Here is a 26,059-nt window from a genome sequence, read left to right on the forward strand (position 1 = left end):
TTTCTGTTTCTTTAAGAGCTTTCTCTTTATAGGGCACACTTGTGGTGTAAATATAGTAAAGTTAAAATGAAAAAGCCTAGGGTGGCATTTAATGATGTAAGAATTTTCCCAAGGTGGACAAGTGCAAGCCAAATGTTTGCATCTAATAATATACACGCTTTATATGCTGTCTTAGGGAATTATATGTTTAATTTCATGTGTCGATTAAGTGATTTAAAAAATAGTATCATAATGGTCTTAAATAATATTACATTAATTGTATTTTTCCTGCTTTTGGAAACATTGGAATGAAGCTTTGTATGTTTTAAATAATGTTTGTTGTCCGTAGATATATGATTGTATGTTTTCTTTTTACTTTTTGATGTGGACCTATGGGTCTGTAATAAAGAACTGAATTAAGTTGAATGTTCAAATGTATCACAAGTCTTGTTGTGTACTTTGATAAGAAGGTAGTCAACGGTTACACTGGACGTCCTTCCCATTGGTTAACTTCGCGGTCTGATTCCTTCGATGATTGGCTGACACTAACACGTCCCGCCCCTCGGAAGACTCCTGCGCGAGCGCAGCGCTTGGCCGGTTTGTGTGTATTTTCATTCCAGTATGGCGGCGCTTGTTGCGGAGGAGGGCAACTTACTATAAATTACCCGTCATTTAACACGGATAGTTTGGAGTGCTTTATTTACTTCGTTGGGGTCTTCATTTGGACCGGCGGGGACGGACTTCGGTGAAAACCCGTAAACTAGCCCGAGTTTTGTTGGAGGGGGAAAGAGGAGATTTAAGAACAGAAACGCTGCTGTTGCGACGGAGAGTCGATTCCGAGTCTATTAGCACAGGCTGCTTGCTAAGCTAGCGCTAAAGCTAGGACCCGACTAGCTAACGGGATAGCTGCGCGGTGAGTATTCGAGTGAGTATCTCAAGGATTAAGTAGTTCACGACTTGTAGTGTGACGGCTGGGACAACACACTAGGTACGTTATTTGGGAACGTAGGATTGTTAACGCTGAACTTTACTACCTCACGGGCTCAGCTCAGCTCTGTTTAATCGAGTTAACTACTTTCCAAACGCTAGCGCTCTCGTGCGCTTAGCTTAGCTAACATGCCTACCAAACACTTCATTCTGTATGCGTGGCCTGGTTGAGCATTTAAATCTGTCCCTGTTAGTCGTGAATCTGTTTAGAGGCTGGTTTGTGTGTGTGTGTTTATATCAGAGCAGAGATAGTAACCTCATCGCTTGGCCTTCAAATCGTGCTTATGAATCATTTTCAGTGAAAACGAACCGACTCACGAACCGAGCCAACAGGTTTACCAGGCGCGAGACGCCTCACGTTTATTTAACAGGCTTATCAGGTTGTTTTTAGGGGGTTCATGTTGAGATTTCCGAAGAAGCTGGGATTGTGTACGGATCGTGAGTGTTGCTGTGATGTTTGTAAGTTAGTTAGATTCACGTTTTCATGCTTAAAGGCGATGCAAAGTTTGGATTCCGTTTGACATCATGGTGGATTTGGAAGTCGGGATTGCAAGAAGAAGAAGGAGGCTCGTAGAGGACATTATGTAGTCGGTTTATTTGGAAACGCCGCCAGTTTTTCTGCACCGCTTATTATTTTTATAGTTTGTATCTATATATATTTATGTGTATATATGATGCACAATTATTTGGGATCCGCGAGCAAAACGCGACCTCGGCTCCTTTATTCTTAAATAATAATAACTAAAAAAAAAACCTAGACAGTAGTGTCAGATCAGAAGGTGTGTCACTCTGGATCAAGAAGCCCTGCCTTTCTCCTCTGGTTGGAGTAATACACTGAAGTCGTCATCAATGCCTTCGGCGCTGGCTGTGTTCACCTGCCGCCCGAACTCGCACCCGTTTCAGGAGCGTCACGTCTACCTGGACGAGCCGGTGAAGATCGGGCGCTCGGTCGCGCGCTGCCGCCCGGCCCAGAATAACGCCACCTTCGACTGCAAGGTGCTCTCCAGGAACCATGCCCTCGTCTGGTTCGACCACAAGACAGGCAAGGTGAGTCATTCGTTAGGCTTTAGTTGTTTTTTTAAGGTTTACACGCCAAACAGGCCTGAGCGGGTTCTCCTGCACGTGCAGGTCATATGCAAATCACAAAACCCCCACCTTTTGCAGGTTGTTGCTTTTCCTTTCTGATTAACGTTGGACTTGATGTCAAGTTTGTGGAATTTTCCCCTAAGCTGTACGTATGTGTTTACACAGCAGGTCTTGATGATGCCCAGTTCTGATTGTCCAGTTCTAACTAGATCTGGCTGATTGATAGATTTTTTTTTTGACAGTCAGCTTACATCTTCTTTTAAAAGTGACCCATATCCGATATCTGCGTTTACCTTAGACACTTAGTGAAACTACCTGAAGTAGACAGTTTTTGCTTTAACGGTAAGAGGAACATCGGCTTGTTGAGGCAGAGGAAAGAAAGAAGAGAGGTGTTGTTGAGAGTTGTGTTTTTCGAGGTTGGTGTCCACCTGAGTCGACGTCAATGGCCACCGGCACTTTTTCAATGACGTACCACTCACGATGACGGGGGAACATCGGATCTGTTCGCCTGCACGGCAGACACACGTGCATGTATTGGCACGGTTCATATCAGATTTATTTCCACGTATGAATGAGGCCTGAAACGGATCTGAGGAGAATATCAGGATCCCTGTGCTATTTATTTATTTATTTATTTATTTATTTAATATCCGATCTGTACGCAATCGTAATTGGGGTCACTTGAACCATGTAGTGTAAATGCAGTCTTTGATGACGCTATTCTCGAAAGTTTGTGGACATGAGTGTCTCACCCACATGGTTCTAGATTTATTTCTTCCCTCCTTTATAGTTGTAATAACCTCTACTTTTCTGGGAAGGCTTTCCACTGGATTTTAGGATTGTGTGCTCTTTCACTGCAGTCTTGGGCGATGGGTGCGGTCAGGGGTCAGAGCAGGACACTCCAGTTCTTCCACTCCAACCTTACCTCAGTAGACCACGTCTTCATAGAGCTCGTTTTGCGCATAGGAACTCTCAATGTTCTAAAACTACTGAGGAGATCCACACTCTGCTGTGGATCTCCTCAGTACTTTTAGAACATTGAGAGTCTCCGTTGTAGCTCACACAGTAGATGTTTGGATGTTGAGAAATCTGTATTAGGGATGCACTGATAGGGAAATTTTGGCAGATAAATCTAAACCTTGGTTATTTTATCTTATTGTGTGAGTCCGATTACAAAAAGCAAACAAACAGTGGACACCACTGGTTTTTTTATTTTAAAACCTTAACTGTTAGGGGAAACTATGTTTGACTGCTGCGGTTTGCCGTATTTAGTCTCGTAGCTCCTCCTGATATTAAACGCTTCCCAAGATGAAGAAACGAGAAATGGATGCTTCTTGTATACTTTCATTATTTTCATATTATTGCCGCGACCTTTGACTCGCCCCAGACTGAAATAAGAGCCAGTGCCTCTCTGACTGCTTGTTGTGAATGGAGCGTGATAGCATAACCACATGATGCAAACATCCGTATTTGGAGAAAGTAAAGCTCGCTAGAAGGTCACTCCTCCTGTGGTAAATTTGTTGCTATCTGGATTTATTGCTTTTATTTTATGGATAATGCATTTATTTAATAGTTTTATTACTGAGGGAATGTGTGGGGGCGAAAAATAAATGTATTGTGAATGTTCCCTGATAAACAAATCCAATCCAAATAGGGTTTACGACACTGACTACGTTTACATGGACAGCAGTGATCTAATTATGGGCCTTATTCTGAATAAGACGATATTGTGAGACAATATTGTGATTTAAGGTGTATACATGAGTTGTTTTTAGAATATTCCTTTCATGTTCCCGTTTTACATGTTCTAGATCATAGATTGATTAACAGCACACGTCATTACGTCACCGTGCCATTACGTCTGACGTTCCCTCCAGGATTTCACGCATAAACATACAGCTCATCTTCGTTATGGTACCATATACAGTTTTGGGTGCAAATAGACGACTGCTTGAAGCCGTGGACTGCGTCCCAAACCGCGTACTTACCTACTATATGGTAGCCGAGATACATGTATTTTCAGTAAGCGGTTTGGGACGCAGCCGTGCTCTCTTGTTTGCCATCAAACGGTTGAGCACTGCCGTGTGTGATCGTGTCCTGTCGCACAATGCAGTGAAAACTCCCACATGACGTTAATAATGTGATTACGATGTGTACATGTCTGTAATACACGTCGATAATGAGACTAAAACGGGAATACTCCACACGTCTTAATTCGATTTGTGTTTACTTCGAGTACGACATTATTCAGATTAAGGTCATCAATAATCACAGTTTACATGCTAGTTTCTTAGAGTATCGTCTTAATCAGGTTAATATCGGATTATCGTTGTCCATGTAAACGTACTGAGTGATTGACTTAGGATGTTAGGGTTTTATGTCTACTCTAGTTTACAGAGTATTAGCGAAAGATGAGGTATATAATAAAATGCTTTAAAGTAACACCTTACGGTGCATTTCATTCATATTCTTCTTTTTGTTATGAGAAAAGCAGGTGCATGTTTCAGCAAGTTGAACAATGAACCCGTTCTCCATCCTGTAATCCTCTTTGCTGATGTTATCAGATAAAGCTGAGGAAAGGACTTGTTTTGGCTGGTGTGTGTATTTGTCTGTGGCACATCTGGCAGTCTTGGGATTCGACAGGTTCGTCTATAGGGAGTTACCCAGGTATACAAATAGGCAGCTGTATATGAAAAATCGTTAAAAGGTCTGACACCGAGGAGTTGCTGCTTGTGGTTTCTTGATGCATAATCTCCAACTGTATTCCTGGGTTTTGGGTAAGGAATAACACACAGACGTCATGTTTATTTTTATTTATTTTCTTTTAAACGGTTTCTAGTTAGACTTAATGCTCTGGATCGACCGAGGGACAAGTTAGTTCCTGTTCTCAGTTGCGTTATAATTCTCTGATAATCTGCTCGTTTCCTCACCAGTCGAACCAGTTTCACCAGTTAATGTGAAGGTAGTTACCGTAAACCTCTGTATACATGCGCACTCCAGTGTCCATCATGGCTGTGCGCGATGTAAAGCACACTCGCGTTGCATGTTGCGCCGGCGGTGGCGTAACCATACATTTATATAGGAGTGATGGGAATAAATACAAAATAAAATCGTGATTGTTTTCCCGATCTGTACGATTAAATTGGTTAGTGTGATGTGCTCATGCATTAAAGATGGATGTCCGACAGCAGCAAGTCATTTCAAATAATACAACAATACTAAAGTGAAGTGAAAAAATACAACAATATTGCAGGCTGACCCAAGGGGCGTTACATTTCAGACACGTGCTTGAGTTTTTTGGCCAAACGCAACGGGTCTGCTGGCCAATCGGAGCACTCTGGGCTTTTTGGAAGGAAGGGCTTTGGAGAAATCGGAGCGTTTCAGGAAGCCTGGGACTAGAGGCACTGCCATAATGTACAGTATGTGACGATGTTTTTTTTTTCTTCTAAAACATCACAGCATGTTAACCTAGTCCATTACATCCAATAAACAAAATAATGAAAATCGTATGACTCCTTTAATAAGTTCGGCAGCAGCGTCGTGTGTGATGTGCTCGCCATGTTTCCCATTAAAGTCCATCACAACCTTGTGACAGCTTCCTGATCCAACCATGAGACTGATTTCAATACGCTCTTCTTTTGTCAAAGGCATTCTTAAAGGCTATCTGGAAAAAAGTGTGTAATTTTTATATATATATATATATATATATAAGTATGAAAAATGTTGTATTTTTCATTTTATTCGTAGTATGGGTGTATTGATGCACACCAGTCATGACTTCTGGCTTAAAGATTCGGTTCTCAGAACATTTTGAACAAAATTTTAATGAAGGAAGATTATGTCCGAAAAACATAACACGTGCACATCGTCACAGTTTTGTCATATCTTTTATGTCCTTAATCAGGAGAGGAAATGAAGCATTATTTATTATGTATAATAATAATAATAATAATAATAATAATAATAATAATAATAATAGTGTATCATAATAGTCTGCTGTTATAAGTGGTCCACCTGAAGCGGTGTTTGAAAACGACGTCGTTCTCCATTTTGTGGTTTAACGACCGGACTTTGTCAGTGCACGAGAAGAGAACCGGAGACTGGAGAGGGCGACGTGGCGCTCGCTGGCCCGCTCTCAGGATAGATTAAGTTTCAGATCGTTTAACACAACACCAACGAAGCATCACCGGTCAATCGCACGCCGATGAACTGTCGTGTCTGTGTGTGTCCTGGCGATCCAGGAGACCTTTCTCGCTACACGTTCGCTTGTGTTTCATCTTTTTCATTTTGTCGGTTTTAGCAGCGCGTCTGTTAATCCCAGTCGATCAGGGCCGGTCGTTTAAGGGAGACAAAGTTCCCAGGAGGGCAGTGGTGTCATCACAGGCGTCCTGGTGTAATCGGTATTTCCGGGCAGTGTATCGGTGATATGTTATTCACAACACATCTGTGAGCACGCTGGCTTTTTGGAAATGCTTTTGAGGTTAGTGGAACATTTCAGATTTGGGTGGATGGATGGATAGCTGCACTAAATCTGTGACGTGAAGTAATGGTTCATCCCATTTCTACCTCTACATCTTGCAGCGTACTGTACCTGGGCCTCCTCTGGCAGCCGGGAGATATTTACACACAGTTTAATGATGCTTTTATATTGCGGCGTGGTTAGCATGGCTCCTGTGTAAGGATGACGCGCACACTCGTGAAGCATGCCGCTCTTCGTCTGCTCTGATATGAACGAGGAGAGCTTTTTTTTCCCTGCAGGTCTAATCCAGTCCAGTTCCTCAATCAAAACTGCTCAGTTCTTTGTCAGTAAGTGCTGGGTGGTTCTAAGGTTCATTGTAAAGAATGACCCTTGCTTTAAATCACAGATATGTCCAGGATTTTATCATTTCTGGGCTGATTTTAAATACACTCGCTAAGCACTATACTAACGCATGAATGAGTAAGTGTACAGGCATTCCTAATAAAGTGTCCGGTGAGCGTATGTCTTAATACGTTAATAGTTCCGATGTAAATCCGCTTTTATAAGTCACTGCGACACAGACGGTTTATAAGAGAGCGATGTTCGTTTTAGTTTCACCAGCCAGTAACGCATAACAGATTGGAACCTTCACTGAAATACACGTAGTTGGCGATTAGTCTCCTGATTAGCATGCGCTATAAATACTTTACACTCGTGAAGTATGATCAATCGATCGAAAATTCTTGCGTTTCAACTTGACCACTTAACTCCGGTTTTAATTTGAACCTTGATGACAAAACTATTGAATATACATATTTCTGCTCAGGTTTCCAAGCCGGGTTTACAGCAAAGAAGCCGATTAGCCGTGTTTTATATTCATCTTCTGGAACGAGAGGTGGATGAGGGAGAAAGCGAGGCAGGGAGAGAGATATAGGAACCCAGTGAAATTGAAAGAGAAACAGGTTACCGTGGCAACCCTGCTGTAAACAGTGTTGCACATTGTGGCGTAGGGCTGGGGAGTGATGTAATGGGTTTTAAAAGGGTATCATTATTATTGTTTCTCGATATCGGCAGCTCTAGATGGAATTGGACGAAGTCTCCATAACTATAACCGTGCTAACGAGATTAATAATAGGATCATGTTATTGATCTGTTTCGTTTGACGTGACGCCTTATTTCCGACTTTTGACATGTGAGATGTCTTTAAAAAATATAGATATTCGGTTTTACTCCGTTACAAAAGAGCCTGATTGTTGAAGAAAAATTGATTCCAGCTGAACACTCTGTAACAAGTACTTTGGTCGGTCGGCTGTTTACGTTGGCTGTAAACCGATGAGCCAAAGTATTCTCACCACCTGCCTGTATGCTGTTGGGACTAACCTTGGCGTGCCGTCGAGACATGGACTCCACAAGACCTCAGAAGGTGTTGTATGGTATCTGGCACCAAGACATTAGCAGGAGCTCCTTTTAAGTCTTGTAAATTGCGAGGTGGAGCTTCCACGGATGGGACTCGCTCGTCCAGGATATCCCACAGATTCTCGATTGGGTTGACAAGTGGGGAATTTGGAGACCAGGGCAACACCTTATAGTATTCGTCACGCTCCTCAAACCGTTCCTGAACACGTGTGCAGTGTGACAGGGCGCATTATTATCCTGATGAAAGAGGTCACTACCATCGGGGAATACTGTTGCCATGGCTAGGTGTACCTGGTCAGGAACTATGTTTAAGTACATGCCAAATTGGCGTCCACGTGAATTTCCCAGTTGAACATCCATCCACCAGCTTGTTTCTTCCCATATTTCTCTGACCGTTCCTTATCGTCTTAATATATGATATACATAATATGACAGACCTTGACGTGCACTATAACGTGATTACTGTGCCTGTGGAGAAGTTTTAACTTGGATGTCTGAATAATACTCATCATTTTGTACGTATCTGTTGGCCATATCTACAGATCTCTAGTATCTATAGATATCTACAGATCTCTGTTGGCTAGTTTTAGCTGGCAGGCAATGTCACCACAAACTTTTGTTTCTATTTATAAAGCTCGGTAAAACACTACGGCTGTTTACTCACCAGACCAGAGACTATGTATGACGTGACGTTATTATCTCTTATGTGTCACAGCTTTCTGTTTTGCCAGAACCAATGCAGCGAAGTACTGGTTCTGTACTCTTTGAAGCGCTCAGACACTCGTACAGAGAACGATTGTGTGTTTAAATGTACATAAATGTCGAAAACTGGCGAATTTTCTTGGTTCAGTTAGGTTTGTCTGTGCTCACTTTTTAGATCTTTACATGTTTTATTTCCTTAGGATTTGGTACAGCTCAAAAGCAACAATTCAAGAAAACACCTCAGATATTTTTGAGCCATGATTATAATTTCATGCAGCTTTTCTTAGAAATATCACAACACCAGAAAACACATTTTTACTTGGAGACCTTATGTGTCACTTTAAACTGATCAAATTATGCTGTAATTTGGCTCGATGAGAAACATAGTGTTGTGGACAGATGGGTGTGTGCGTTTCGGGGAACTAGAACTTGGGTTTTGTGACTGGTGACATCACTGAGCACCACATGAATTTCTAACGGTCTTCGATTGCTTGCGGTGTGACATCATCAGGTCATAAAACGCGAAACTTGGATTTCAACCCATCGGCGTTGCATCTCGCTGTCGGTCCCGTATGGCCTCGTTAGCGCAGAATAAATTGTCCTCTGAATGTAGTGAGCTTCCCTTTTTTTTCACCACATTTTAACCTCTCCTCTGTAGCAGCTATGTTCTGGTGCTAGTTTTAGTGCGAATGAAAATGTGATGTCAGCACTGAAAATAGGATTTGGACTCTGAACGTGCTTCTCCTCTTCAGAGTCTGTTATTATCAGCAGCTCTGAGAAGTGACTGTTACTCAGCAGCTGACTGAATTCACCAGACTCGACTGCCCGATGGGGAACGAACACACACACACACACACACACACACACACACACACACACACCCTCACTCTTGAGTGCTCTATGAAAAGCAGCTGTGCACAAAGCTCATTTGACCCGGTGCTATTTACACTGAAATGAGTCGCATGTCTGGAAAAACTGACACGCTGGACTGGTGTGTGTGTGTGTGTGTGGTTTTAAAAAAGAAATAAATTATTTATTTATTTTTTATTTATTAAATTTTTTTGAAATATTAAAATGTACCAGTACATGAAGTAAAACAGTCATCCCCACATCTGAGCTCGGGTAAAACAGAGATTTAATGCGCGGCGTGCTTTGAATTCGTGCGTCTTCAAACATCAGTTCCTACACCACCGCCTGACCTGACGGCGCGTGGAATGAGAGGTATGAGGTGTGAAATTCAGGGGTTTCGTCTAAAGGTTTAAGTGTCTCGGTGCCTTTTTTTCCCCCCTCTCAAATGTTTTCCTTGCCGAGATCTTAAGCATCATTTCCTTCATCATGGCCAAGTTGAATGTTTTGGATCCAGTCTGGGATGATAAATCAGGTGGGAGCTGAAGCCCAGTTGGTGATAACAGCCTGGTAGACGTGGCAGGATTTTCCTTTAATCCCAATCCTGTAATCTTTCACCTGGCTAGTTTTCCACCAGTCCTTTATGCGCTCCGATAATGAATCCAGAAAATGGAGCTTCAGGCAGATTTGTACAGCGTTGGTTCGTGCCTGCAGATTTTGCCTTATAAAGTCCCTGTTTGTGCTTTTCAGCTGTTGCTAGGCACAGCGTCGTCCTTTCCTCAAAGCATCGTTCTCTTCAAGTTCACGTTAGGGTTTCCACGTTACTGTAAACGCACTTATCACTGCTTATTCTTGGCATTAGATCCAGAATTCCCACTGCAGATTGTATTGTTTATGGAGCGTGCATTTACTGACACAGAACCTTTTGTTTTGTTTTATTTTATTTGTCGGCTACTCTACGTCGTGACCATAACGGGCCGGTTGTAACGATTTTACGAGGAAAAAGGACATGCCAGGAAAGGAATGCGTTCCTATAAAAAGAGCTACTCTAGCGTGGAGCCGGTGGAAGGTTTCTGCACTGCAAAACAAAAAAACCCAGTGTCTTATTGAGGGAGAAAATCGTCATCAAAGTAGGCAAATTAATCAAATATTTGTCATTATGAGTAATAAAATGATGACTCATATAAAATGATTAAGATTGTTAAGTCTATTTGTAGACTTGTTGTCCCTAATTTGCTGGGCATTAAGATGATGACATTGTCATTATGTCATTATTCACATCAACAAGCAGTTGAGGTGATGTGAATTTTGTACTTAATTACTTTTTTTTTTTTTTTAAATATATGTATTTTTCAATAAGTTATTTTTAAGAGAAAAACATTTTATTATAAATTTGTTTATTATGCAGACATTTTTAATGCAAAACTACTGATATTTGTCACACCGCCCCGCCCCTAATTGGCAGATAAATTTGCTTATGTCTAAAAACAAAAAAACATGTCCTCACCACTCTCCCAAGCAAAGAGCGATCATGTCAGCAGTGTAGAACTGTTTCTAGGTTTCTGATGAGGACGTCAGAATTGCAATTTACCGTCTTCACTCAGCCGAGCTTTCAAGATGGGGTTCATCACCGAAGCACACTACCTTCACACTTTGAGGTTTGGTTTAGTTCATTAATTGCATTACTGGTTTGCACATTGAATATTTCCAGTAAAATATCAGTATTTGATAATTGGTTCAAAATTGGATTCTAGATGTTACATGAATGTTACTAAATGAAATTTTTTTTTTTGTATTTTATAATATACATTTTTTTTGTTAAGTCAAAAATAACTAACAAAGTAAAAGTGCTGTTAATTTTGTTTCCTAGTATGTTCAATTGATATTCATTCAAACACCTGAAAGTGATTAAAAAGCATCATAATTATACAAAAAAAGCATTTCTTTTTAAATAAATTTCGGCTCAAGATTTTCATTTCGGTGCATCACTACATATTACTAGACAAAATCTGGTGTTGTACTATTCAGTATCTAATATTTCTCGTTGAGAATGTGATGCAACAAATATGCAGTTATTAAACCTATTTCCAGACTTTTATTTTCTCAGTTCAAAAGTCTGACGTATAATTTTATTTATTTATTTATTTTCTTCTCAAATGAAACGTTTTGTAATAAGCTAAGTGATCTGCCAGCAGTGCAACATAATTAAATGGCTGAAGTCGGTTCAAACTGATGTCTTGTAATAACCGCAGAATGAGAGATGATGAAGCATGAAATATGCTTGTATTTAAGATGCTTTGTCTTGGTTTTATTTATATATAATCATTTTTTTACATTGTGGAAACCATTTCATGCTCAGGATTTCATCACTGACCACATCTCTGTCTCTAGTTAAGCCATCGGCACATTTTCTGTCATTTTTGGTCTTAATCTTCACAAGTTCACGGGTCTGTGCGTTAATTTTACACACCCCCCCCGTAATGAATATGACCATATCAGTGTGAGAAAACGATTGTTCTGTAGTACGTCAGAATAAAGACTTGAGTGTTCAGAGCCTTCATAGAAAGGCAAGAAGGGGTTTCCTCACGTGAGAAGTATTCTGGAGGCGTTCTGATGGAAACACACAACACACACAGAGGCTAGTGAGCTCTTGGATAAGATCCAGTGAATGAGTCAGAGTATGCCGTGTGGAGGGTCTCGGTTTCAGCTCTGACCCAGAGTTCACAGGAAACAGCTCGCTGTGTTCAGTGTTTATGGCTGTGATCTATGCACTCTAGCAGTTATAGCTAATTCTCTACACACGTCAACATTTTATGCGCTTGCATTGCTTGAAATTTCATTTCACACCAAGAAATGCAAGTGAGAGGAGGTCAGCTTGAAACTGGGGCAGAGTCTGGACTAGGTCATCTAATCCGGTGTTTAGTAACCCAGCCTTTCAGCACCTTCCTGCACTCTTCCCTCTCCTCTCTCGTTCTCATAGTATGGCATTTCTGTCGACTGTGCATGATATACGCCTGCACTGAGGGGAGGTTTAAGGGAACTGCTCCTGTATACAGAAAGGGGGGAAAACTTGCTGCTGAAAATCCCAAGGTGGATTTCAGCCCGAACCTTTGTCAGGAAAGTTCCTGCTTGATGTTTGCCCCATGCTGCGAGGGTCATAAAAATTGTGCACACGACTGTGTGAATAATGCAAGCTGGCTATAATTAAAGCTAGCAGTTCCCTTGGGTCAGTCCTGTAAGTGTAGGAAGGTTGATTTGAATGAATGAACAGATTGAATTGAGATTAGAGGTGTGGATCTGGACCGTGATCTGACGGGACGAAACCTAATGTTTGCACAAGCAGGAAGGTTTTATCGGTCATGCACTGACTAGGTTTAATATGAGCAGGGTGTGTAGTAATTCATTCTTAATAGATTGCCGTGGTTTACATTTGTGTAAAATGACATTACTCACTCTAGTGCCCCATAACCATCTCTGTTTGATGATCGTATCACCTGTGGCTTTGATGGGGAGAAGGAAGGAGGCGTGGCCAGATATACATAGTGCATGCTGTATAAACGTTACGTCAGTCTGGCGGAAAAAACACCAGTGACTATTCACAGGTCGGCCGTAGCTGCAGTCGCTTGCATCATCATTTACTCCTCCTTCTTTTTTTTAGTGCTGTAAAAGCTGAAGTGGGGGAATGTAAATTAACTCATTTCATTCATGGCTTTATATGCTTGGTAGAGTGTACAGAAGATACGTTCGAGACGAACGTTTAGTTGCTCTGCTCTACAGGATGTTAATTTGTGTACGAAAGAAAACTGACCGAAAGGAAACTGCATTATGATCTCACGTTTTTTTTTCTTCAGATTTTAAAGATGCAGACATCACGTTTTCTTCCACAGATGTTTAAATCGACTTGATCTACATGATAACAGTACATCATATTTTTTATTATTATTATTATTATATTCTAAATTGACCCGTGTGTGTCTGTATAAGGCAAGGTGAGTAAGGTTAGTGAAGAGTGAGTAAATGTTAAGGTTCCATTGACTTGAACCTGTTTCTTTAACAGTTTTAGCTGAGGCCTGAACATAAGGATGTGATTTCTGATAATACAGATTATCAATTGGAGTGATGTAGCTGAGGTTGAGGAACCTTCAGAGCTACGATTCACACACCATACTGACCATCATGGTGTTTCTACATCTATGATTTTCTCCACTGTTTCAGGGGTGAACAAATTTTCAGCAGCTCTGGAGAGCTTCCACTTGTTCTCATAACACGGCACGTGACATTTTTATTTTTAAAAATTTTTTTTGCTGTTGTCTGGGTTTATTTATTTATTTATTTATTTATTTTTTAATAAAAAGATGTGGTGTTTTCAGGGCTGGTTTTATTTTCAGTTAAAATCACCCAGCCATGTAATGAAGCTTTTGTGATTTTTTGGGACAAGAAGATTAAATATTCTACTGTTTTAAAAATGACACCCGTGTCTTTTAATAAGCACTGCTGTAAACAGTTATCCGTCATGTTGTGGAGATTTAGCGTTCTGTCATGAGATCATGTGCAACATTTAATCTTTTCCTTTCCCTGCAGCATCTCAAATTCATCGCTGTGGAAAGTAAATAAAAAAAAATGTGTATATATATATATATATATATATATATATATATATATATATATATATATATATATATATATATATATATATATAAAAAAATTTTTTATTTACCCGATATCTGAAATTCTGTCTGATATATCTGCTATAGTTTCTAAACCTAGGAAGTGGATATGGTTTTGTTGGTCACGATGACCGAAATTCAATGCCGGAAAGAGAGCAGTGTTGATGGTTGATATTCAAGTGGATTGATTTATTATGCTGTAGTATGATCTCAAACCCTTGAATTTGAAGAAAAAAGTGGTATAATAATTATCCACGACTATTTTCATAATCGATTACTTGGCCGAATATTTTTCCGATAAAACGGGGGGGGACTGGGTGTCTTTCAGTACCCCCCCCCCCCCCCCCCCCCCCCCCCCCGTTTCTTTACAATAAAATCCACAGTCTGAGTGGTACAAATATAAACTTCAGACTAAAACTTTACACAACTGCTTGTCCAATTATATAAGACTAAAAAGAACCTAATACACAGTCGCACCAGGAATATATATTATTAATTTAGACTATAGTTTAATTCCGTGCTTTTTGTGCATCCCTAAAAAATAATGTATAAATACTTGTGAATATAATATATTGCAGATAAGTCGACCGCCAAAATGTCCACATGTTGGTGTGATGACAGGCCTTCTCTGTTGGTGTACAGGTCTGAGAATTTGCTGGCGATGTGTGCACGCTCTCCATTTGGATACGAAAATAACTCTTCTCCCTGTAGTCTTCTCTCCTTTAATTATCACCTCATGAAGTGACGATTGCGCGATTCTCCTCAGTGTTCTTCTCTTACGTGGACGGCTTTAGCGGTATGCGAGCTAAGGTACGGTCTTGCGTAAAGATATTTCTCTTTAGTCACTCGTGTCTGTATGGCTCAAGTTTATTCAGATTTATTCACAAAGCCTGTCTTATTACGCTGGTGAGACACTGTAGGTTTTGTTGTAAGTAATTTTCAGTTGTTTTGCGTTTACTTTGTTTACCCTTTGCGTCTTCGTACCCGAAGATCACGGCGTGTCCTTGTGAGACAGCGAGAGCAGGTGGTGTAGGAACGGTGGAGCAGGATGTGGAGGTGAAACTGTCTTGCATGCACTCTGCTATCGGGTGAATGTGCAGGACAGTCACTTACCGCCCACCACCGTGTGTAATTTAGATTCAGAGTGAAATGTTCTGTCAGAGTTATGCTATTAGTACAGCTTGGACTGTCATGGGTGCTCCAGAGCTTCAGAAAATGCTGTTATCAACATCAGATCAATTGATTCTGCATGATTAATCATTTTTCAATCATATTCAAAATGGTATTGGCAATCTTGAGTAAAGCTGCATGAAACGGGAGGTTTCAGGAGATTTGGACATGCGGTCCAAAACAGGAAATGGTACCCTACGGCAGTATGCCTAAAATGGACAGCGTAGAAATTGTACACGCAGATTTTTTGGCTCTATTGTGCTTATATATGTTAGAACAGGTTTAAACCAGCACTAATGGAGGTAGCTACTGCAGAGTACTGCTCCACGAGTGTCGATGGGAACATGAGGAGTGTGGCAGCATCTGGGGCTACGTCCACGTTAATCCAGATAGATCGGAAAGCAGCATTTTTTTTTTTTGTTTTAAAACGTTCTCCGTCTACACTGAAATCTTCAAACATTTTCCAGAAATTGCTTGACTACACCGAAACAGCTGAAAACGCTTGCATCCCTACACCGTGCATATGTACAAGCGTGAGAAGCTTTGGCCTGCGCCGTTTCCGTCAGGCGTTTTATTTAAAAGTGAATCCGAAGGTTGTTTGAAGTGATCTTAATCTTTAACAACACTGTCAAACTGGATAGCAGGCACGACAACTGTAGTATGACATCAAACCCTGTAAAAAACAAAAACAAACAAGTCATAGTTTTTCCAATATCTCCGTTTTATTTTTAAAAAGACGCATTTTTACATTAATCAGGATTAATGTGGACGCAGACTGCGGTGACGTAGAGCTCCAAAGTCGGCTGAAGTGTCCGCTTTCTTTCTTGGGGTCTGTAGATAGAGTAGCCTGGAGATGCCATGCTGGTCTCGTTTGAAAGCCACTGAAGAGCTCTTTTAAACCTTTAGAACATGGAGTGTGTGACTTGTTGCGATCTGGAGCTGTCAGGCTATTGGACATTCCAGTTTTGGTAACGGTGCACGCTCTCTGTGAAAGAACGTGAAAATCACATGACCGGTTTCTCTCTTAAGTCTCTTAAATAATTTTTTTTCTTATAGTAACAATTTACGCAGTGAGATGTTTATTTCGAATCTCTGGAAGGAGTCTACAGTGTCGGTGCTTTGTAACACAGGTAAAGCTGGAACTTTTTGTTTTCCGATGAGGGCAAGCCCTCAGGACAGATGCTTTTGGTTGTTCAGTAACGTGACCAGTGAGCAATTCTTTTACTCGAGCCGAGGGAAAGAGTGTTTATACCCGTGATAACGCAAGTGATTTCAGGAACTAACTTTGTTTTTGCAGCTGTAAAACATTACAGCGTAACTATAAACAGATAAAACGTAATACATGGTGTTTAATAAATAAAAAGAAATGCTTGCTGTGGTGCAAGAGGAATTAAACACTTAGTGGTATACAATGGTGAAGAAAAATCACATCCTTTTGTTTTAACCGTCTCAGTTTCATGCCATAGTGGTGTATGTTTGTATGTTTATCTCCTTATGAACACTAGCCTTTTTTGGGGGGGGGGGTTGTGCCAGCACCGGATTTGCTCCGTAACCATGGGAACCAGGGAACGAGAAACCGCCTCGCATAAGATGCTCAAGCTGTGGTGGTGTCAACTTTGTAAAGCACTTTTTTTTGATGCTGGCGTATATCTGAATCAGACGGGTGTTATTCGATTCCGCCTGCACGCTGACGCGCCGGGTGAAGGAAAGCTGAGCTGTCGTGGTCCTGAATCAGAGGTTGCTGTCATACCGGGAGAGAAGGAGGGGTTATGGGGCAGCACATGACCACCACTGGGTTGTTCTAGTGTCATTAATGATTTAAAAATTGTAAGATTAATACAATTATACAAATAACTATTTTAAAACTGGGTTTTAACACCCAAGTGCATCCTGAATTTTTTTGATTTCTTTCGGTGCATCAGTAAAAAAAAAATATATATATAGCGTGCGACCATTCTAGTAAAGCTTTCTGTCTGAAGTAGAGAGTGCGATGGAGTACAGAGAATTGTAACATGAAAACATAATCTCCGAATAAATAAATGAATAAATAAATAAATAAATAAACGTCTGCAGCTGATGTTCCTGTAGCAGAGAGAAGCGCATCACTGTAGTATTCCTGGAGCTCATGAGGCTTAGACATTTGATACTGCTGTGTGCCGGCTGTTTTTGTTGTTTTGATCAGACGGCTTTTGTAAGAGAGTACAGGCCTCACTGCCACTTCAGTTTAGACCCCCCCCCCCCCCCCCCCTTTCTTTTCTTTCTTTCTTTCTTTCTTTCTTTCTTTCTTTTTTTTTTTTTTTTGCTCGCCCGGTTTGTTGGATGCGCAGTGGATAGTGTTTCTGTCTCACAGCTCAAGGGTCCCCATTTTGATCCTGAGTTCATGTTACTGTCTGTGTGAGTTCTCTGGTTTCCTCACACCTCAAAAACATACGGTTAGGATCCACTACTCTGAATTACCCCGTGTGTGTGTGTGTGTGTGTGTGTGTGTGTGTGTGTAAGGCAAGGTGAGTAAGGTTAGTGCAGACTGAGTAGTTGTTAAAGTTCCACTAATTTGAACCTGTTTCTTTAATAGTTCTAGCTGAGACCTGAACATAAGAAGAAATCACATCCTTATTTTAAAAGCATGAACTCTCGCTTGTCTACAGACGTAGGTGACAGCACCAGACTTGGACGTCCTGCTTTATAGCTCCAACTCTGAGAAAACTGATTAAATCCTTTTTAAGCAAGGTATAACCTTTTCAAATCATAAATATCGGAACACAGGTTTTTTTGGTATACAGTAAAAGTAGGCTTGAGCCAGAAGTACAATGTTGACCTTGTAGGATATTAAGCTTTTGCTTTCTTACTGTTTTCGAGAGAGAGAGAGAGAGAGAGAGAGAGAGAGAGAGAGAGAGAGAGAGCGAGAGAGCGAGCGAGCACGCGATTGCAGTAATGAGACGGAAAATCCTGTGAACATGTCTCAAAATTTATTCTTCGTGTTTTCTGCAGTGATTAAAAAAAAACAGTGAACAAGTAGGCCTATCAATACTTATTTAATTGTTCTGTTTTTATATTATCAGCATCAAAGGGGGGGGGGACGGACCTGTGATCTCGCGCTCTCTCTCTCTAATAACTGTGTATGAATATCTCAAGCCTCCGTTACTAGCTCTAAAATGAAGTTCTGGAATTAGCAGCGGATACTTTAGATGGGACGCGTAAGAAGTTATTTCCACACACGAGCGCTTTAAGGACAAAAACCTGAAGTGTGTCCTGAAGTAAGCCATCTGAACGATGTCTTGAGGTGTGTTCACCGTGGTATAAGCGGAATAATTGACTCCGCTCCATTGTAAGCATCTCGGTGCGCGTTATTTTTTCTAATAATTCACCGGCCCATCATCAGTTATTCCTCACTTAATGACCGCCTGAAATCTGGAACCCGTGAACATCACCGCGTGAGTTTCCTCCGCTGAGAGGTTTTCCCAGAGACGTCCATTCTGTTTGTAAGCTCTGGCTTTCCCTGTTTTTTAGCTGCTTAAAATTGCAAATAAAGGCATGATTTTTAATATCCGCAAGCTCTGCGTCTGAAGTTTGCAGGTAGCTCATCTTTTTCAATTTTAGCTGACTAGCTTTGTTTCTACAGATTCTCATTTTGTCTTCATATCTTTTTTTTTTTTTTTTTGTTTTGTCTTTTGCTTCTTCTTATAGTTTTATCTCCAGGACACCAAGAGCAGCAATGGCACCTTCATCAACAGCCAGCGGCTGAGCCGGGGCTCCGAGGAGAGTCCCCCGTGCGAGGTGCTCTCCGGCGACATCATCCAGTTCGGAGTGGATGTCACAGAGAACACGCGCAAAGGTTTGCCTCGTGTTTATCGGCTATCTCTACTGACCATTTATAGCTTTAAGAGCACGTCCTTAATGTACTGCCGGTGTTGCTTAATAACAGCACACACACACATCCTGTTTTCTTTGTGCCTTATAATGATCACAGAGCAAACATGTCGAATAAGCAACATGCTTCAATATTTAGGATGCTGACACTGAGTGACTTTTTTTTTTTTTTTTAATATAAATAAAATTATAGGGAGGTTTAAATTACTTACATGGATGGTGAAAGATTTTGAAACGGATTTTTGGCTGCATTAGTGAGCCTGTCATCTGGGTTTTGAAATCGAAGAGCACCTCACGATTACTGTTTGGAAGGTGTCGTAATGGCAGCAGACGAAATGGTGGCTTTCACAATCCGATAAGAATGCAAAGTAACTCGCGTGAAGAGAGCATGTAGAGAGCAAAGACAATCCTCGAAAGGGAGACGAACATACGAGGGGTTTTAGGTTATGGGCTAATCAGGACGTGGGTAAGGTATTAAAGAAATGCTAAGGGTTTTTTTTTTGTGTGTGTTTATATCGTTTAGCTTGTCTTGACTATCGTATGCGAGTTGATGAAATTCTGGCGCGTAAAGCTGTCAGACTGGGACATGAGTCAGCGCTACAAGGGAGTGCCTCGGATTTTTGATTACACGCTCAAGCAGCAACAATTGAACTTTTTCTTTAACTGAAACCGTGGCTTATTAGAAGTTTCCATGTATCGCTGAGGATTTTTACGCTGGTATAAGTCAGAAAACAGATGTGAACTCGCCTCACTGTGCAGCGTTCTCTTAGTACTGAGTGAAATTACTGACTATCTTCTTTCTCTCTTTCTTTTTTTTTTGTCTCGGTAGTCACGCATGGCTGCATAGTGTCGTCCATCAAACTCTTCCTTCCAGATGGCATGGAAGCACGACGGCGATCAGAGTAAGACTTGTTTACAGTTCATTGGGAAATACACTCTGCACAGTAACTAGTGTACACACACACACACACACACACACACACACACACACACACACACACATAGAGGGGGAGGTTTTTAGTGGAATTAAGCCTAGGGTGTTACTCCAGGTTGTTTTTTTTTTTTGTTTTTTTTTGGGGGGGGCGTGTAAGATCATCTTAGTGCAGATGAATGTGGTGATAAAGCTGCAGCAAGACAACCACAGTACTGTGTAACACTGTCTCCTTGTTAGCTCACTTTACTTTACATAAGTCATCACATCCATGAGCGAGGCTGTGAATACTGGTTTAATTTAGTGTAAGAGATACAAGCCAAACAGTGATAAATCAGCTAACAGCTTAACACCGCGTGAACCGCGTGCTCGGATCAGTACATCCGTGACTCGAATCATCCTTGTGTGGCTTCTAACCAACTGTGGACAAGACTTGAGTAATTGTACTTCTTTACTATACTTAAATATTATTGTTATATTTATGATTATATAAATTATTGTTAATTACATAAATATAATGTTTTTTTAAGCCTTCAGAATGCTCCCTACAAATCTTTTTGTAAGGTTTTATCTTCTCTCAGTTGCTGCGTCCCAATTCATCTCCCCAGACTACGCGCTAAAAGTGTGCACTCCTTTTTGTGAAGGAAGAAGTACGTACTTTTGAGTGTGTAGCAAAAGAGCTCGCGAGTACTGGGACACGCCGACACGTCATGTAAAAGAAGAGGACGTTACGGACACAGGCGCCATAAACACGCTCCTCGATGCATTTCAGCCTTTTCATTCAGTATTCCTCATAGAGTTTATACTATATATCATTTACCTTTTATTTGTTAATTTTATTTTCTCTGCTTTAAGCTTGATAAACCCTTGTTTAACCTGCACGTTCGCTGTATCAGACAATCGGAAGGCAGCTTGACCTGTGTCACAAAACTCCTCCTCCAACTTCAAGGGGTTGCGGGTAAAAATAGCTGAAAAAGGGGCCACGGATTCACACTTGGAAGATCTGCCGGAAACAGTAGACCATCCAGGAACGTTCTGGATCGCCTTTTCAACATACTACGATTCGGGACACACTAATCCTAATCTCGGATGCTATTCAGGACGGATGGTATTATAGCGAATTGGGACGCAGAAAATGGCTGTACAGTTTAGCAACAGTGGTTGGATCACTAGATTTAAAAAAAAAAAAAAAAAAAACGATCGATATTCATTCCAGTGTGGTTCCTGAGTGGCACAAAGGAAAAGCATTTGCCTGATCATGAGTTTGATTCCCTACGATGCCACAGCCGTCCGTGACCATGAGTCCAAGAGAGCAAAATTGGTTGTGCGCTCAGGATGCTCAGGGCACGCTCTCTTTCCCCTATCAAGCACAGTGACTATGTTTACATGGTCAGCAATAATCGAATTATTGAGCTTATTCTGAATAAGACAATATTGTGATTAAGGTGTTTACATGAGTCGCTTTTTGAGTACTCCTTTCATGCTCCCTTTTTACATGTTATAGAACATAGAGGGATTAACCTGTCGTCAGGTTAACCACACGTCATTACATCCCCACGTCACGTCGTCCCACGTTCCCTCCAGAATTTCACGTATCGACATACAGTTCATCTTCGTTATGAAACCGTATACAGTTTTGGGTTTTATTTATTCATTCATTCATTCATTCATTCATTCATTCATTCATTCCGAATGCTTCAAGTGCAGTTAATTGTCATGCTGTACGTGCAAATAGACGACTGCTTGAAGCCGTGGGCTGCATCCGAAACCTCGTACTTACCGTCTATATAGTAGCTGAGATACATGTATCTTGCCTACTATATAGTAGGTAAGTACGCGGTTTGGGACACAGCCATGCTCTCTTGTTTGCCGTCAAACGGTTGAGCGCTGCCGTGTGTACGTGTCCTGTCGCACAATGTAGTGAAAACTCAAACACGATGTTAGTGCGATCAATGTGTCTACATGTCTGTAATGCACTGCGATAATGTGACTAAATCAGGAATACTCCATGCGTCTTGATTCGATTTTTGTTTATTTCGAGTACGACTTCAATCGGATTAAGGTCCTCTATAATCGCTGTTTACATGATAGTTTCGTAATCAGTGTATTAATCGTGTTAATATCTGATTATTGTTGTCCGTGTAAACGTACTGAACGACTCTAGCCAGTCAGGAGCATTTGAGAGTTTGTGTGTGGAACGGGGTGGATAGATCTTTCCTCCCGGTGTGTTGCGCTGCACCGTGACAAAGCATGAGCAGCAGTTCGAAAGGACGGGGGATGGATGTGCATGTTTTAGGGTTAACTCTCAAGATTAGTAGGTGTGGTACTATAGAGACGATTCCACTGAACAGGCCAAGACTAAATTAGATTAAACGGATTTGATCCAGTTCATCTTTTCTTGCTATACAATGTAGTTAGGGCTATAGCTATCTTTGTGTGTGTGTTTGAATAAGGACAGGCCACCAGACTGCAGTGTTGAACTGGAGGATGAGCGCCCTGGCCCTACCTCAGTAACATGCTTCAGCATGCTGGATTAAGCAAAGTCTTGTAAAATGAGGCTTTTACCTCCAAGGAAGACTTGAATCTGAAAAAGCCATGTTCATGTTGTGGTATGTTTTTAGTCTGGTTTTTCTTTGCTAATGCTAGGTTAGATTAGCATCGATTCCAGAAGTTAAACTGGCTAGACAGATTCTAGATAATGGTAAATGTACAGGTGCACCTCAAAATATTAGAATAGTGTGGAAAAGTCCGTCCGTGTGTCCCCCCCCCCCCCCCCCCCCCATAGTTTAATTCAAAAAGTGGAACTTTCATGTATTCTAGATTCATTACAGACACAAAGTGGAAAATTTTTTAAGCTTTTTTTTTGTTTGTTTGTTTTTTAATCTTGATTACAGTTTACAGCTCACGGAAATCAAAAATCCAGTATCTCAAAATATTCTAATAAAGAACTTATAATACAGAAATGTCGACCTGATAAAGTATGTTAATTTATGCACTTGATACTCAGTCGGGGCTTTAAAACTTTTGAATGAATTACTGCATCAATGCGGTGCGGCATGCCCCCCCCCCCCCCCCCCCCCCCCCCGGTTGAAAGTCACGCGTTTAATTCCTGATTGACATTTCCAAATTAATTGCGTTAACTGTTGACCCATTATCTCACATTTCACAATACTTTCTGCACCCCTGACAATTTTGCTACCTCTAAAAGGTTGCATTATTTATAAAACAGTCCATCATTTAGCAGACTAAGTTGACAGATTAACAGATTAGGCTATTTATCTCTCCAGTGTCAGGTTATGACATCTCATCGGGATTATGTAAACAGAGAACACTGCGCACAACTCGGTCAGCTGTTAGCTTGAGCACGAAGCATTCACGACATCTTGCTGAAAGTGAAATAGACATTATGAAGTGTTGCTGTCAGCTGGTGCAGTCGGAGGTCGCACCGATCAGCTTTGCTATGTGGATTCGTGTCGAGCTGCTACATGCCGTAGGTAGGAACGTAGATGAATGCTGACATCTAGACACTGTGTGAACGGGAAGCAGGACTGCAGGCTATGCCTCTGTGCGTGTTGTGAAAGCTTCGCAGAGACATGTAGCTGGCTCGCAACACGTGCTGCATACCCAGTGCTGGCAAAGCCTGTGGAAAGGAGGTGTACTCTACCCTGGCATCCATGCTAATTCCAGCAGCGTGGTTGTTTTTAGCCGCGTTCCTCATTTAGAGCCTAACCTGTAACCTAAGTTCAGAAATCGCAGATTCTTGTAGTTAAATAACTCCTCTTGGCTTGTCCTAGCAGTCGAGGTATTCTGCTCTCTGAATGAATCTGTAGGAGTTTTTAAGGAGTGTACACCAAAAGAAACATGGACCGACAATCTGTCGTTAAACCAGAGAAGTATTACGTGGAGTGTCACTACTACTTTTATATTTATATTTGTTTAACACTTTATTCCCACCTCCTGTTGTATTGATGAGCCACTTTTTGTTTGTTTGTTCATTTTTTTTCCCAGACCATCGTGAAAGCACTGTTGCCCAGAAACCTAGTGGCCAAATCTGCGATCACGCCATGTCGTAATTACGAGCTTCCGACTCGTAAAAAGCGCTCACTCATCGTGTCGGATGCTGCGACGGACACGTGTGCCGTTTAATGTGTTTCAGACATGTTTCATGTATGCTTCCAGACAGCGCAGAAACGACATTCTTACCTTTTCTTACCTTTTTATATCCTTATCTGTAAATGTTAGAAATTCACGCCGTTATTTCCATTTGACACAAAGCCTCGTCCAGACGGTGAGCGAGTCTCCGTTCCACTTCACCGAACGAGCACGAGTCCATGCGTACGCGTCTATCAAACAGTGAGCGATAGAAAGGAAGCGCAATAACTGTGAGTAAAATATCCATGTCGATCAAATATGTTGTTTGATGCGATATTTCGAAACTAAAGTGTTTGAGAGCGGTAACTGTAACTGGGTTAGACATGTCATTGTATGAAAATGTACGAAGTGTCGTACCTTTAGAGAATATAGGAAGATGTGAATGTGTGTTACTGCACTACGTTCAACCTCTTACCAGTTAACACAAAAACAAAAGCACAAACTATTTTTAATATAGTGATTTAACTTTTTAAAAATATTTTTAAAAATCCTTTGCACGGTGTATAGCATACTGTAGCCCCGTTAATTACATTACACACACTTAATACCTTTTTTTTATAGCCTTCAGTTTGCACACTGTGTGAAGGACCACTCTAGGCAGAATGTGAAATAATACCCTTGAAATAATACAGAAAATAAAAATTGGCCTTTTTAATCTAACTAGTAGAAGTAATCGATTATCAAGATAGTTATTTGCAGCTCTACGTGTATTACATAAAGCCTTCAGAGGAACCGCGGCAGAAAAACAAACTTACTTACTTTTCCTTGACTACCAATGGGCTTATTTTTCTCTCCCGTTTTATTAATGAATTACTTTTGAAGGCATCTTTGCCTTACAGCATTTCTTTGCGTGTGCCCGTGTCTTTTGCACAGTACTGCATGTCGTACAGTAGCTTATTAGCAGTGAATATGGTTGCGTTTTTGCTTGTGCATCTTCCTGCACGTTGTTCCTGTTGATTGAGGTGGTTGTAGTGGTGGTGGTTGTTACATGACAGTAAATATTTGACCAACTTGGGTCTGTTCAGTGCTGGAATAAGCAGTGATTCTGTCTTTATAAAGCGTCAAGGCTTCAACACTCGATGAGAGAGGCTGGGTTCACTCCATGATGTTCTACTCGGAGCTGTTTGTGTCCTCATCCCGGAATTAAGTGTTGACGGCTGCGAAATGACAAACTGTGTCGTGTCTATCGTCAGGCTTTAACAATAGAATTATTGCACAGAAATATTATATTACGAGAGAACCACTTCACTATGTTTTACCGCTGAAGCCGCCGCCAGTTTGAGTGTTTCCGCATGACGTTGCAGCGGTCAGGTGGGAGCTCTCCTAAAATCAACATTGTAATTACGAGTTCTACGCTTTTTACAAGTGAGGATCCCGTAATTACGGTAATTACGACATGGCGTGAACGCCGTTTAAGCTGTCGGTCAGGTTTGTTTTTGGGGGGTGGCATATCTCTGATGTGCTGTCGTGTGAGTCAGTCATGTGCTTCAACACAGCGTCACTCTGACTCCCTGTTTCAGAAGGAAATTGAATGGATCTCTCTCTCTCCCTGCCCACTGGGGGCTTTTTCTCTCCATGCCTGTGGGCCTGCAGCAGTGTTTAAAGACGTCCGTGATGAATTGTGTCCTGTGACTGCAGCAGAGCACCCAATCTGATCTCCCTATTTCAGTGCCATGTTCACGTTCGTGCTCGGCTCTCAGACCGAGGCCCTGTTAACGGAGGTATTTATAGAAGCCACATGCTGCTCGTTGCGTTTGAGCCTCTTCTTCTCTCTGGAGAGCAGCCAGGACGAGCGAG

At 41.2% G+C, this 26,059-nt stretch overlaps 1 protein-coding gene across 8 annotated transcripts in view; it reads left to right on the forward strand.

Moving 5' to 3' along the window:
* Positions 1-579: 579 nt before the first annotated feature.
* The window catches only part of slmapa (sarcolemma associated protein a), a 58,039-nt gene continuing 32,559 nt past the window's right edge, over positions 580-26,059 (forward strand). For 7 of the 8 annotated variants that reach the window (XM_017450313.3, XM_017450312.3, XM_017450316.3 and 4 more), the window contains exons 1-3: positions 580-2,013; positions 18,997-19,144; positions 20,009-20,081. In XM_017450313.3, coding sequence (XP_017305802.1) covers positions 1,816-2,013; positions 18,997-19,144; positions 20,009-20,081 — 419 coding nt within the window. In that variant the 5' untranslated portion in view covers positions 580-1,815. The remainder of the gene's footprint in view (positions 2,014-18,996; positions 19,145-20,008; positions 20,082-26,059) is intronic. The other variant, XM_017450322.3, reaches the window with a different exon arrangement.

Source organism: Ictalurus punctatus, chromosome 21, assembly GCF_001660625.3.
Source record: "Ictalurus punctatus breed USDA103 chromosome 21, Coco_2.0, whole genome shotgun sequence".
Classification (NCBI taxonomy): domain Eukaryota; kingdom Metazoa; phylum Chordata; class Actinopteri; order Siluriformes; family Ictaluridae; genus Ictalurus; species Ictalurus punctatus.